The following is a 12,765-nucleotide window of genomic DNA, read 5'->3' on the forward strand; positions in this document are numbered from 1 at the left end:
ACATTCCCAGTCAAAGCTGCTATCAGTTCTACTCAGAGCTGAAGGATGCTCCAAGGGAGACGAGCCTTCCATATTCAGGAAACAGACTGGTTACTGAAAGGGGAAGAAAAGCGAAGCAAGGCTGACAGTCGTCACAAAGGTCCGAGTCCTCCGGGCAGTGCTGGAAGAGATTTCCAAAAGGGACTCACAAGAACACAAGAAAAGCATGACCCAGAAACCCTGAAGGGAATCTTATTGGGAAGGAGCCACACAGAATGCCTACCTGCTTGCCTGGATGTTGGGTACTCAGGGGGCTGTGTGACTCCAAATAAACCGGAGCTCAGGCCAAAGTGGATAGCATACCACTAGACAGACGGCGCCTTGCTTTTCCTCCAAAATGCGTGTCTCCTTCTCTTTCTTACTTGCTTTCTTTTTGAGGCGCTAAGGGCTCAGCACAGCGCCTCATAAGAGCTGCCTACATGTTGTACCACTGAGCAAAATCCCTAGACAATCCTAAATACTCTTAAAGCTTCATTCTATTTTATTTGTGGTGTTAAAGATCTCAAAGCTGAATTCTACATCCAGAGTATAAATACAAAACTATTTTCGTTGCATTGTGGGAGTGTATATACATTTTCCCTCTAGCATTTTACACACACACACACACACACACACATTACCCTTCGTGGTAGACAAATGCAGACCAGAACAAAAGCCTCTTTACCATCATTTCTTTAGTTTAGGTTTGAAAAGGCGAAGGCATGGAAGATCATGGCTTGAGTATGAAGTACAGAGACAGGCTGTCTCAAAACAAACAAAATTAGCCAAGTGGCCAGAGAGATGATTTAGCAGTTGAGAGCACTTGCTGCTTTTCTAGAGGACCTGAGTTCACTTTCCAGCAGCCATATTGGGCAGTTCACAACCACCTATGACTCCAGCTTCAGGGGATCTGACTCCCTCTTCTGGCCTCCACAGGCACCTGCACACACAGGCAGACACACACAGGCAGACACACACACAAAATCAGTCTTTTAAAAGGTTGTGCACCACTGGCTCCTTTCTTAGCTGCAGCCCTAAGCAGCCAGCTAAGAGCAGGAGAAAGGGCTGTGAGGAGGAAGTTAAAGCAACAACAGTTGAACTCTCCCTCCAGCTCTGCAGGGGATGTACACTTTCTGATAGTGACCTGACTCCCTCTCCAAAGACCAGAGGACAGCAACAAGAAACCTTTGTAATGGCGTTAAGGCACAGAGACACGGATGTCAAAAGCCAATAATTGAGGTTAGCCAGTTTTTGTTTTTCAAACTAAACCAAAGCAACCACCAAAAAGGCATTTCTGACCCTTGGCCCAGAGCGGGTTTCATAAACAAAGTGGCCTGCTAAATGACAGCCATCATTCTCTTATGTGAGAGCAGAGAAACAGAACCTGCAAAGTGCAGAGGAGGGTGCGCTGCTTCCTAGCCAGCTGCTAGACACTCCAAGATACTATGACCCTCTAGGGGCTGCCTGGTTTGAGGACATAACTCAGACAAGCGGTTTTGCAAAGAGAGCGGCTGAACCGCAAACCTGAGCCCGCTAGGTCAGGCTAGGAGGCAGAGTCAGCTTGGTTGGCATCTAGGGACTACCTGTGCTTTACAAACAGACTAACATACCATTGTGGACCAAATCTCAGGCAGAAGTGTAAAACGTGCAGCTTTACCTGATTCCGCCTGGTCGTAGCCAAAGAAACTCAGTAGCTTGAGCAGCAGTTTCTCCTCGATTTGTACTGTGAACCTCTGGGCTGTGACCATGAGATGCTAGAGATAAAAGAAACTCTGGTTAATAGACAAGCGCCGAAGCAGCTTTCATTTGTGCCATTAAAAGGCCTCAGTGTGGTAGGCATGGTGACACTATAGTTCTAGCTACTTAGGGAGGCTGAGGCAAGAGGTTTGCTTGAGCCCAGGAGCTCCAGATCAGCCTGGGCAGCAAAGCAAGACCCTGTCTCATGTCTTCTTTACCCGTGTGATTTAATGATAAACCACATGTGGCTCACCTGGCTTTGTCTCGTTACAGTGAACAGAACTCTGAGTGTTCAGTAGACACTTGGTCACCCTTCTGTTTGGTCTCCAGGGCCTCACCAGTGAGCAACAGCTACATGACTGTGTCTGTGGTGGAGGGCTGAGGGTAAGCTTGGTCCCATCAGCATCGGTAACAAAAGACCAGAAAAAGGGCTCCCACTTTTGCAGCTTACTGCGATCACTGCTGGCTTCTACCTGGGGACCCTTTAGGAAAGAGAGGGCTCTCATCTTTAGCTCTCTGCTGATAGAACAAGGAGAGCAGTGCACATAGCATGCTGCTGCTCCAAGTCAGTCCCTCATAGTGCTTCAGGAGTACCTCCAGACTACTCAACCCTTAACAAGAGATCACAGCAGCCTACAAGATACTGCTTCACTCAGGAATGAAGACTGACCTCCGTGGGTTCAGTACTACCAAAGGTTCAGCTACAAGGTCACTGAAAACACAACTAAGGATACAGGATGTCAAGGAAAGGTGCTCCTAACACTTCCCTCAGTGGTCAAACAAGAGCCACACGTGACTCAGTCCTGAGAGCCACCTTCGTGCACACACCGTGCCGCCGATTGCTCGGTAACCTGGCTATGAGAAAGCAAGTGTGCCTCCTACATGCCATCACCCCAGCCTCCCTGGCAGCCCACCTTGTAGATGTTGGTCAGCGCACTCTTACTGGGGAACTTCACCGCATTGACTTGCACAGCAGGGCCAGTCTCAATGACCTCATTCTCATTGCTCAGGGGGGTCACATAGAGCATGAAGGGCTGAGTCGTACCAATGAGCTGGTTGTCCACCTGGGGGCAGAAAAAGCCCGCAAAGCAAAAACAAACAAGACAAGCTGCTTAGTTGTCATTTTTTTATCTTTCCTTTTGCCTCATACTATGTAGGCTACTTAGAGTCCCCTGGCCATCCTGCCACCTCACAGCAACAACACCTACACGTTCTCATCCAAGACCAGTGGTGATGACAATGGGCAACGTGGTACATACCCGTAATTCCAGCTCTAGGAAAGTGGAGGCAGGAGAACTGAGAACTTAAGGCCAGACAGCACTACACAGTAAATCCCTGTCTCAAAAATAACAACAGGGCCAGCAAGATGGCTCAGCAGATAAAGGTGTTTGATGCCAAGCTTGAAAACTTGAGTTTAATCTCTAGTATTCCTGTGGTGGAAGGAGAGAACTGATCCTCTCAAGTTGTGCCCTGACCTCCACTGGTTGCATCCAGGCCTGTCCTGCCCAAGGCTAGGGTTCTTACTGATATGCTGTTGATGCTTCTACCTCACTCCAAGCTCCTTGAAGACAAGAGAGAGCAGAGATTTGGCTGCTCCGAGAGCTCTGAAGGCTGAGCTGTCTCTCCAGCCCCCAAAGACAACTTTTGATTTTACTAATTTTTTTCTACTGCAGTCATAGATTCAATTTCATGGATTTCAGACATTCAGTGGTTTTTTTCCCCCCTTGCTGTTTGTATTTACTGCTCTCTTCCAATTTTTCTTTTTTTAAACCTTTGTGCCTGTGTATGCATGCAGGTGTGTATATGTGGTCACATGTGTGAAGGTCAGAGAACAACCTTGGGTGTCAGTCCTTGCCTTGTTTGAGACAGGTCTCTTGCTCACCACTGCATACACCAGGCTGAGAACACAACTGGTTGTTGTTTACGTGTGTGTGTGTGTGTGTGTGTGTGTGTGTGTGTGTGTGTGTGTGTGTGTGTGTGGAGGTCAGAGGACACCTTGTGGAAGTCAGTTCTCAACAGACCTGACAGTAAGCACCTTTGTCGACCAAGCCATCTCACGGGCTTTCTTCTATTTATTTTAAAGTTCTAATCAGGTGTGTCCAATCCTCAGGCTCTGAGCCATGTGCAGCCCAGAACAGCTACAAATGCAGTGAAACAGGAAATCATAAACTTATTAAAACATCCTGAGATTTCTTTTTTTCTTTTTGCGGTTTCTTTCTTTGTAATTCAATTGCACAGTTCTCAAGTGAGGCTTCTGAGGATGACACAGTGTCACAATGTCAGAAGGCTAGAGTCTGTGATTAGGCGTATCAGTGTTAGCATGTGTCAGGTCCTCTTGATTAATTAATTCTCCTATCATTAGGAAATTACCTTCTTTATCTCTGCTAATATTCTTTGTTCTGACATTAATCAGTATGACTCCTACTTCCTTCCTCAAGACTAGTTAAAAGTGTAGTGTGCTCCCCCCTCCCTTAGGTCCTTTTAACCTATTTGTGTCTTTATAGCTAACGAGTGGGGGCAGGGGGCTGGAGACAGGGTCTCACTACACAGCACATGCTGACCCTGAACGCATGATCCTCCTGCCTTGGCTTCCTACAGATTATAGGCCCTATTAATGTGTGTTTCTTGTGGATGGCAGTTGGATCTTGCATTTTTATGCAATCTGACCTATGTTGCTCATACTGACAATTAACTGGTACCATTAAGTTTTTGTCTGCCATCTCTCTATGGCTTGCTATCCATCCCACGTGTTATCTTCCCCATTTCCTGCCTTCTCTTGGATCCACCAAGCACTCATTCCACTTTATTAATTACATACAACTATGATTATTTGGGGAGGTTTACAGTATTGAACTCAATGTGTTGCTCTATCACTAAATGACATCATACCACTTCATGTACAAAATGACAGTGCTGTTTGCATTTCTCACCTGCAGACTTCACACCACTGTTGTTACCATTTTACTTTCATATGTGGTGCAGACAGTGCAACAGTGTTGTCGTGCTTGTCTAAGCAACCACACCTCCTCAGGAGACTGACCTGAGAAGCCTGGTCTTGCATGGTTTTCATGTCATCACTTCAGGTTTTCTTCTCTGCCTTGTGCTGATTCAAATTCCATCAGCACCGCTTTCTGTCTGCTCTCTAACGCTTTTGGAAGTGGTGATCAGTGATAACAAATCCCTTTATCACTTCTATGTCTAAGAACATCTTCACTTTACCCTTTGAGGTGGTTTGAATGAGAATGATGACCATAGCTGCCTGAATGTCTAGTCCCTAGTCCAGGGAAGGATGAGGAGGTGTAACCTTGTTGGAGGAGGTGTGTCACTGGGGGTGGGCTTTGTGGTTTCAAAAGCCCACACCAGGCCCAGTCTCACTATCTGCCTATGCCTGAGGATCAGGATGTAAAACTCTCAGCTATTTCTCCAGTACCATGCCTGACTGTGTGCCACACACTCCCCACCATGATGATAATGGACTAACCCTATGAAACTGTAAGCCAGTCCCAATTAAATGCTTTCTTTCATAAGCGTTACTGTGGTCATGGTCTCTTCACTGCAATAGAACACTGACTGAGACATCCTTATTTTTGAAAGATACTTTTTCTAGGAGCAGATTTCTAGCATGACAGCTTTTTGTACCCTTTTCAACACTTCAAGACATTGCTGACCATCTTTTCACTTGCATTTTCTTCAACAAGAAGTTTGTTGTTATTATCTTTGTCATCTTATTGTTCCTTTGTATGTAATATATTTAACTATGATTTACTTTACTATTAGTTTTGCATAACCTGACTATAATGTCCCCCAGTGGCAGGGAATTGGTTCCAAGATACCCTGCATGCTAAAATCCATGAATGCTCTAGCCTATAAAGCAGTGTGGTATTTGCACACAGCTATACACAGCCTCCTGCATACTTTACAGTCTCTAAACGGCTTACAGTGCCTCATACAATATAAGTGCTATGGAAGAGGTTTATGTTTCATTAGGAAACAATGACATGGAGAAAGGTCTGTATATGTTCAGCACAGACTTGGAGCCCATGGTCATGGAAGGCCAATTGGGGTCCCCATCCAGGTTATGTGTTATATACATCCATTGAATTTTCATTTCTTGAAGTCAAGTTTTTGTTTTCTGGGTCTCTACTGAATTTATTGAACATACAAAACTCCAGTTCCAATAACAGTTTTAATATGTTCTGACAACTGTGTTAGCACTAGATCCATTCTGAAAGCATTCTCGTCCTCACAGTGTGCTGTTCTGCTCATCTACACACATGGTAGGTAGCCTGTCAGGTTTGCCTTGTTGGGTGCTGGTCACGTTTGCACTCCAATACATTATGAGGCTTGTTGGGGACATAGTCAATTTCCCAGGATCCTTTCAGATCTTCCTTTCATGATGTTCAAGACAGTGTCAGAGTAGCAGTCAATCTGGGGCAAATAAACCATGGAGGTAAGACTTGCTTGAGGCTTTTCTCAATGTCCCACAAATTCTGGGGTTCCCAGGGCAGCTCACAGCCTGCTCCCTCAGATCTTCCTGGATGAGAAGCTTCCTCACACAGACTGGCTGGCACTCTGCCAAACCTCAGCCCTCTCCACACAGGTGCACTGCTATCTACTTGGCTGTCAGTCCCTGGGGATGCTCAGTTGTGTCTTCTCCACGAGTCCACTCTGCAGGCCTCTGTTCTAGGCTCCTCTCCCAGGACCATAGCCTGGGAAGACCTCAAGCTAAGTCAGTTAAAAGGTTCACCTCTTTGATTTCCTATCGCTCACGGGTCACTGTCCTTTGTGGTTTGATGTCCAGTGTCCTGAAGCTGTTGTGGACTTAGGGCTTATCTCGAGAGGAGAATGGAACCTGTCCCAGTTACTCCATCTTGCCTGGAAGCAGAAGTCAAGCCCTGTTGTTTATCCCTACGATGACCCCAACTCCTCCAGAAGACAGCTACATGACTCTGGAAACCTGAGGCCAGTGACATGGCCTGACAATGCAAGCCTGACAACCTAAGTTCAAGTCCTGAAACCCAGGTAAAGGAGGAAGGAGAGAACCGACTTTGTCCCCTAACCTCCACATGTATACTGTGCATGCACCAGCCACACACACACCCCAATTGGTTATCTAGATTACTTATACATCAGCTAGAGCATCTGGAATTCATCTGTATTTGTTTCAGAAGCTTGGTCCTATATAGTAAGTTACAAGCCAACCAGGACTACATAGTAAGACCCCATCTCAAACACAAAGAGATTTGTGAGACACACTGGGGTGAAAGCTACTTCACAGGATGATTCTTTTGAAGATCATAAGTTATTTCCTCCAGGGGCTAGAGATATGGCACAGTAGTTAAGAGCCCTTGCTGCTCTTGCAAAGGACCTGGGTATGGTTTCTAGCACCCATGTTGAATGGTTCACAACTGCCTCTAACTTCAGATCTACAAGGACAGCTCTGTCTTCCCTTGGCATTGGCACTCATGTATGCCTATTCACATACAGATATATACATAATTGAAAGTAATTAAAAAGAAAAAAGAAAAGACATTCCTCCAATGTTTTTAGATACCAAATACTTGATCTGGGCAGAGGTAGAGCATAAGGACAACACTCTCATCCTGGTACCTGCACATCCTGTATGCTGAGCTCGAGCATGTGACTAGCTGCCAGCTGGGTGTAGTGGACGTTGATTCCCGTAAGGCTTGCAAAGACCAACTCTTCTGGGACTTTATTAATTAAAGAGACGCCAATTCCACCTTCCAAGCGCACAAGCACCTGAAAGGAAATCAAAGCACTGCCATGACCTGTTTATAACAGAGCTCATAGTGGCCAGAGAACACAGGCATGAATGCTTCTCAGAAGAGCAGAAAAGCACTCAAGAGCCTCGCGAGTCACCTTCTGGCCCAAAGGTCCTCATCTCTCTAGAAGTCTTCCACTTTAGGTCAGAATGGCAGAGGGATGTGAGGACCCCCTCACCCAGTACAGTAGAGTGAATGTTCTAGAATCTCTCTCCCTGTTTGGGACCTGAGCTCCTCACAGGTTATTCTGTGCACTCCCCCAGCTCCTGACATGGCTCCACACAGGCATTTGATTAAACACCATTCAACATGATCAAATAAGCATACTGCCTCATGCTCATCTCGTCTCAATTTCAAACTGTCATTCTCTTCCCAAAACCAAAACAAAGGGAAAGGAATAAGCATTTGAGTCAGGTGGAGGGAAAAATCAAATTTTCTTTTTCTCTAAATACTATTAAAATTTGGATCATTTAGCTTCCTTTTTGTCATCTCACTTGAGCAACATCTGTTAGTGTGTGATTCCACATAAGCTCCAGACGTCACTTACATGACATAAACACACGTGTGGTTAACAGTAAACACAGTGAAACAGCACCCCACAGTCAGAGTTCACACAATCACAGAGCAAATTCTCAGCCAACCAATGACCAAGAAAATGAATCTGCAGCATTTAAAAAACTTACTGCTTGGGGTGGCAAGATGGCTCAGTGAGTAAAGGTGGAATGAGAGAACTGACCTCACACATGCAGTGGTACCATGCCCACACACATGCACATATGTCTAAATAAACTGGTAAACTTACTTCCAACTCCTGCTGTGTGTCTGGATTCCTCAGTTTCCGCAGCTCTTGCTCTGTAACAGGAAGTTCCTCCACTTCATACGATGAGCGCTCACTTTTCCGCTGGGAGAAGTCTGCTATCTGAAGTCAAAACAGAACAAGATGAGAGCTTACGCTTTCATGTCAACTATAGGTCACAAGTCACTCTATGCCCAGGAAACCTAAGAAAGCTAATGGCTTCCCTGGCCGCTAGGGCAAGATCTGGGCAATAATGAAACAGGTGCCATTCTGAGTCTAGATAGCACTCTATCCAGCTAAACACTTTTGGTGCCTCACAGAGCATGGGCAGGCCTCACAGAGCACGGGCAGGTCGCACAGAACACGGGCAGGCACTTGCTTGTGCCATGAGTAGATGGCTCTGTAAATTGGTACTACAGATTATGGTGTGGAGTATGATGTATTGTACCAGAATTCTCACACATTCCCTATTACTCTATGACTGATGAGTCTGCATTTCCAGCATATATCTCGCCTTAAGACTCAGACCAGAAGTCACAATGGCTTTTGGACATCATCATGTAGAATCATGAGGCTACCTTAGTTCACCAAGTGCCAACATAACTTCTGTTTTCCTCAAGTCTGCTCTGTATTTTGCTTAGTGATGTGGACCCTTGTCCTCCCTGCTGCCTAGAACAGACTCCGAGAGGCCACTTTGCCTCAAGCCTCATCGATGCCCAGTCACTGACCACTCAGCTCCTTTGCATTAGCTTCTCTCGTGCACCTCACACGCTCACCCTGCACTTTGCTCTAAGCCACCATCTCCGATCATCATGCCAGAGCTTCTTAGCTGGGCTTCCTCTGCCTCCAGTCTTTTCAACACTGTAGCCAATATAGTTATTGCAGATAAATCCTTATCATGTCAACCCCTGACTCCTGCCTGCCTTGAACAAAACATTCTAACTTCAGTATGAATCTCAAGCTCAGTCCTGTCTCTAGTCTTATTTCTTACCATATGCCATGGGCATCTCTTCACTAATCAGCTTCCCAAATACTAAATAACTGTGACAGTTAATATTGGTTGTCAACTTGACTACATCAGGAATTAACTAAAACCCAAGCATCTAGGCACACCGATGGAGTTTTCTTAATCAATCATTTAAAGTAGGAAGACCCACCCTAAATCTGGGCCACACCTGGTAGCAGCCTATATGGAAAGACATGGAATAAGGAAGGCTTTTCTTTTTGCTTGCTTATCATCACTCTTGCTGGCAAGTTCATCTATCCTGCCACCAAGGCATTCTTTCGCTGGTGTTAGAACCTACTTCTTCAGGATTACAACATAGACTGAAGACCAGCTGAGGCATACAGCCTCATGGCTTAACAACTATCAGCCTATATTGGCCTTTCTAGGAGGAGATAGCTACTGCTGGACTAGCTGGGCCACAGCCTTTAAGCCACTCTAATAAGCCACCTTTTATCTATACATATAGCCAGGCAGTGGTGGTACATGCCTTTAATCTCAGCTCTCAGAAGGCAGAGGCAGGAGGATCTCTGAGTTCAAGGCCAGCCTGGTCTACAGAGTGAGTTTCAGGACAGCCAGAGCTACACAGAGAAACCCTGTCTCAAAACAAACAAAACAAAAACAAATAAACTACACACACACACACACACACACACACACACACACACACACACACACACATTCTAGTAATTCTTTTCCTCTAGAAAACCTTAATATAATAACTTACTATGTTTATCTCTCATCAGCTATCTATGAAGACAGAATTCTGACTGTCTACTCACTGTCACATGCTTAGTAACTGAAATGCAGCCTGGTTTCAATAGCTGCTCAGTAAACTACTTCTGTGTGAACATGCCCATCATGGCAAAGCCCCTCTGCCTTAGCTTCTCCCCCAGGTTCACTCTTTTTATTGCCTTAGTGCTCAGCTTGAGTATTAACGTCTTGTAGGAAGTTCCCTCAGCCTCAGAACCCAGACTCTTCCAAACCCTTTCACTCCTCCCTTCATAACACAGCATTGTACTTGTCTGGCTAGGAAAGCTCCTCTCTTCTCATGAGGGGGTCACACACCAATTATTCAAAATATAATAGTTAACTACACTGAGAATACCACTATTATTTTTCTTATCTATTTAAATTTTACTTTGGAGATAAAGGTCTTCTGATGTAGCTCAGGCTGGCCTTGAACTCCAGTGATCCTCCTGCCTCAGCCTCTTGAGTACTGATTATGAAAAATCACCTCCATGCCTGGTTAATTCCTAAGCCTTTTTAGACTTTGCTAATCTTTATAGTTACATTCACTTCCACACAACTCTGTAATGGAGACCCAGCCCTTTCTTACAAAGGACAGCATAGCCCACATCCAGCATGAGTACACTCAATAAATATATGACTGACCATCAGGACGGGAAGAAAGAAGCATGGCTTTGTCAGTGCTATTCTTACCTGGAGTGCTCGAGTTGGTCCATCTGGGATGACTCTGATGGATAACATTCCAGAACCAGGCCTCATTTTTTGGTTAACAAACTGTTGTTCTGGTGGAACTGGTCCCAACAGCTCAACAGATGAGTCAGGACCAAGAACAACTTCAGCTCCATCAAATAATCCGGAGAGCCCTCCTTTGGCCTAAAAGACGGCAAAGTAAAGAGATACAAGAAAAGGCCAAAGCAGAGACTTGGACAATTCAACACAGTACCTGAGAGACAAATGAATTGAACTGGGGAGTCAGTTTGTTATCTTGTCTAACAAGATTTTTAAATTGTTTAAAAACTTGTCTAACACATTTTAAAAAATGGTAGGCCTGTGTAAAATGGCAAGGTACATTTACTGATTAATGTGGAAGGTTACACACACAGTAGGAGGTAACTCCACAAACAGTGGATTGGTTTTATCTACCTTATAATAAATCTCAATCACCAAAAATAAGTTTATTAAGTAGCCAAAGCCAACTTTGTTTCTTTGAGTATTATCATTGAGGTTTGCCTAAAAACCTTAAATATCATAAAACTGATCACGAATCACTCAGCTTTCCAATTAAAAAGCCAGTTTCAGAGCTAACACTTCCCCCAGGCTAATGGCTAAACAACCAAGTCAGTGCCACATCTAAACTGTTAATACAGCTTTTGGGGAAAAGTCATAGTCCTGCTGTTTTCCCAACACAAAATGCAGGTCGACCGGGTGAGGACACACCATTGAACAAATATTTCAATCCTTTCTCTTTCTTTGTTTTGGTTTTCAGGACAGGGCCTTGCTCTGTGGCCTGGGCAACCTCACACTCATTGCCTCCTGATGGGATTGTAGGTACCATCACGCCCACCCATCGTCGTTCATTTTAAGTGCTGAGTGATGAAAAGGCAAAGAGGACAGGCTTCAATACAAGGAAAGCCTTTCATAAGGGTGAGTTTAGGAAGTATATACATAATTTGGAAAGGGCAGGTCAGAAAATGTTTGCAAGCCTTCTATTGCTGTATTTAGCATAGGAATGAAACAAACCCGGTTCCCTAACCAAAACACATTCACAGCAAAGACATGGTGGACAGATCCAGGAAACAACAAACATTAAAAAAGGATTTGGGCGGGAGGAAAATGCTCCACGAAAATTGGAATTACATGGACTTTTAAAAAAAACTTGAAGTAAAGTCAGGGTCAGACCCGGAACCCACCAATTATAACAAGCCTTCTTTTGCCTCTAGAAGTCTGAATTGTATTGCTAATTGAAAATCCCAAATCCACTCCAGATGTGAGTTTCACATAAGCAAGCAGCTGGCCTTTGATGAGAAAAGCTCAGGGCCACAGAGGTAAAGAAAATAAATCTCACCAAACAGAAGAGGCTTCTTACAGCTCTATGCACCACCATATGAGAGGACAGGCTGACTCCACCAGGGAGAGCAACACTAACTCTGTCCAGGGCCTGCTGCTGGACTGTTGAGTTTTGTGTGAGTCCCACAGTGGGAAGAACTGCACACACAGTCACTGTGCTACTCTGCTATGTGCTCAACCCTCCAAGCCACCCTCCCATCTGCTCACCTCAGATACATGCATCCATACCTAGCCCAAAGAAAGAAAGGGCAGAAATCTAGATCCCTGATAAAATACTTGAAAATTTATTATGCCACAGACTGGCTGAGTTGAGGACAAAGAAAAATGTCTAGCAGTCTTGACTGTCACATTTGCTACAACAAAATGCTAACTTTGATACCACTAAGAATGTAACAATGAGCAAAATCAAAAATATGTATACACACTAATTGGTTATATAATACCAAATGGTCAGCACTGAAAACATATACATACAAGTAATGTACATGCATATTCAACAATTAAAGAAAAAGAAGGCATGAATTTAAAAGAGAGCAAGGGGGAAAGATATGGGAGGGTTTTAAGGGATAAAAATGAGAAAGTGGTGTAATTACAATATAATCTCAAAAAAA

The 12,765-nt window shown here is 44.6% G+C and overlaps 1 protein-coding gene across 5 annotated transcripts in view; it reads right to left on the reverse strand.

Annotated features, from left to right (window-relative positions):
• The window catches only part of Vps13d (vacuolar protein sorting 13 homolog D), a 240,380-nt gene that overhangs the window by 83,839 nt on the left and 143,776 nt on the right, over window positions 1–12,765 (reverse strand). For all 5 annotated transcript variants that reach the window (XM_052718547.1, XM_052718546.1, XM_052718545.1 and 2 more), the window contains 5 exons: window positions 10,781–10,960; window positions 8,341–8,457; window positions 7,366–7,515; window positions 2,670–2,819; window positions 1,676–1,772 (listed from right to left, as the gene is read on the reverse strand). In XM_052718547.1, the coding sequence (XP_052574507.1) occupies window positions 1,676–1,772; window positions 2,670–2,819; window positions 7,366–7,515; window positions 8,341–8,457; window positions 10,781–10,960 (694 nt within the window). The remainder of the gene's footprint in view (window positions 1–1,675; window positions 1,773–2,669; window positions 2,820–7,365; window positions 7,516–8,340; window positions 8,458–10,780; window positions 10,961–12,765) is intronic.

The sequence above is a fragment of the Peromyscus californicus genome, unplaced genomic scaffold, assembly GCF_007827085.1.
Source record: "Peromyscus californicus insignis strain IS unplaced genomic scaffold, ASM782708v3 Scaffold_5__1_contigs__length_169319896, whole genome shotgun sequence".
Taxonomy (NCBI): Eukaryota; Metazoa; Chordata; class Mammalia; order Rodentia; family Cricetidae; genus Peromyscus; species Peromyscus californicus.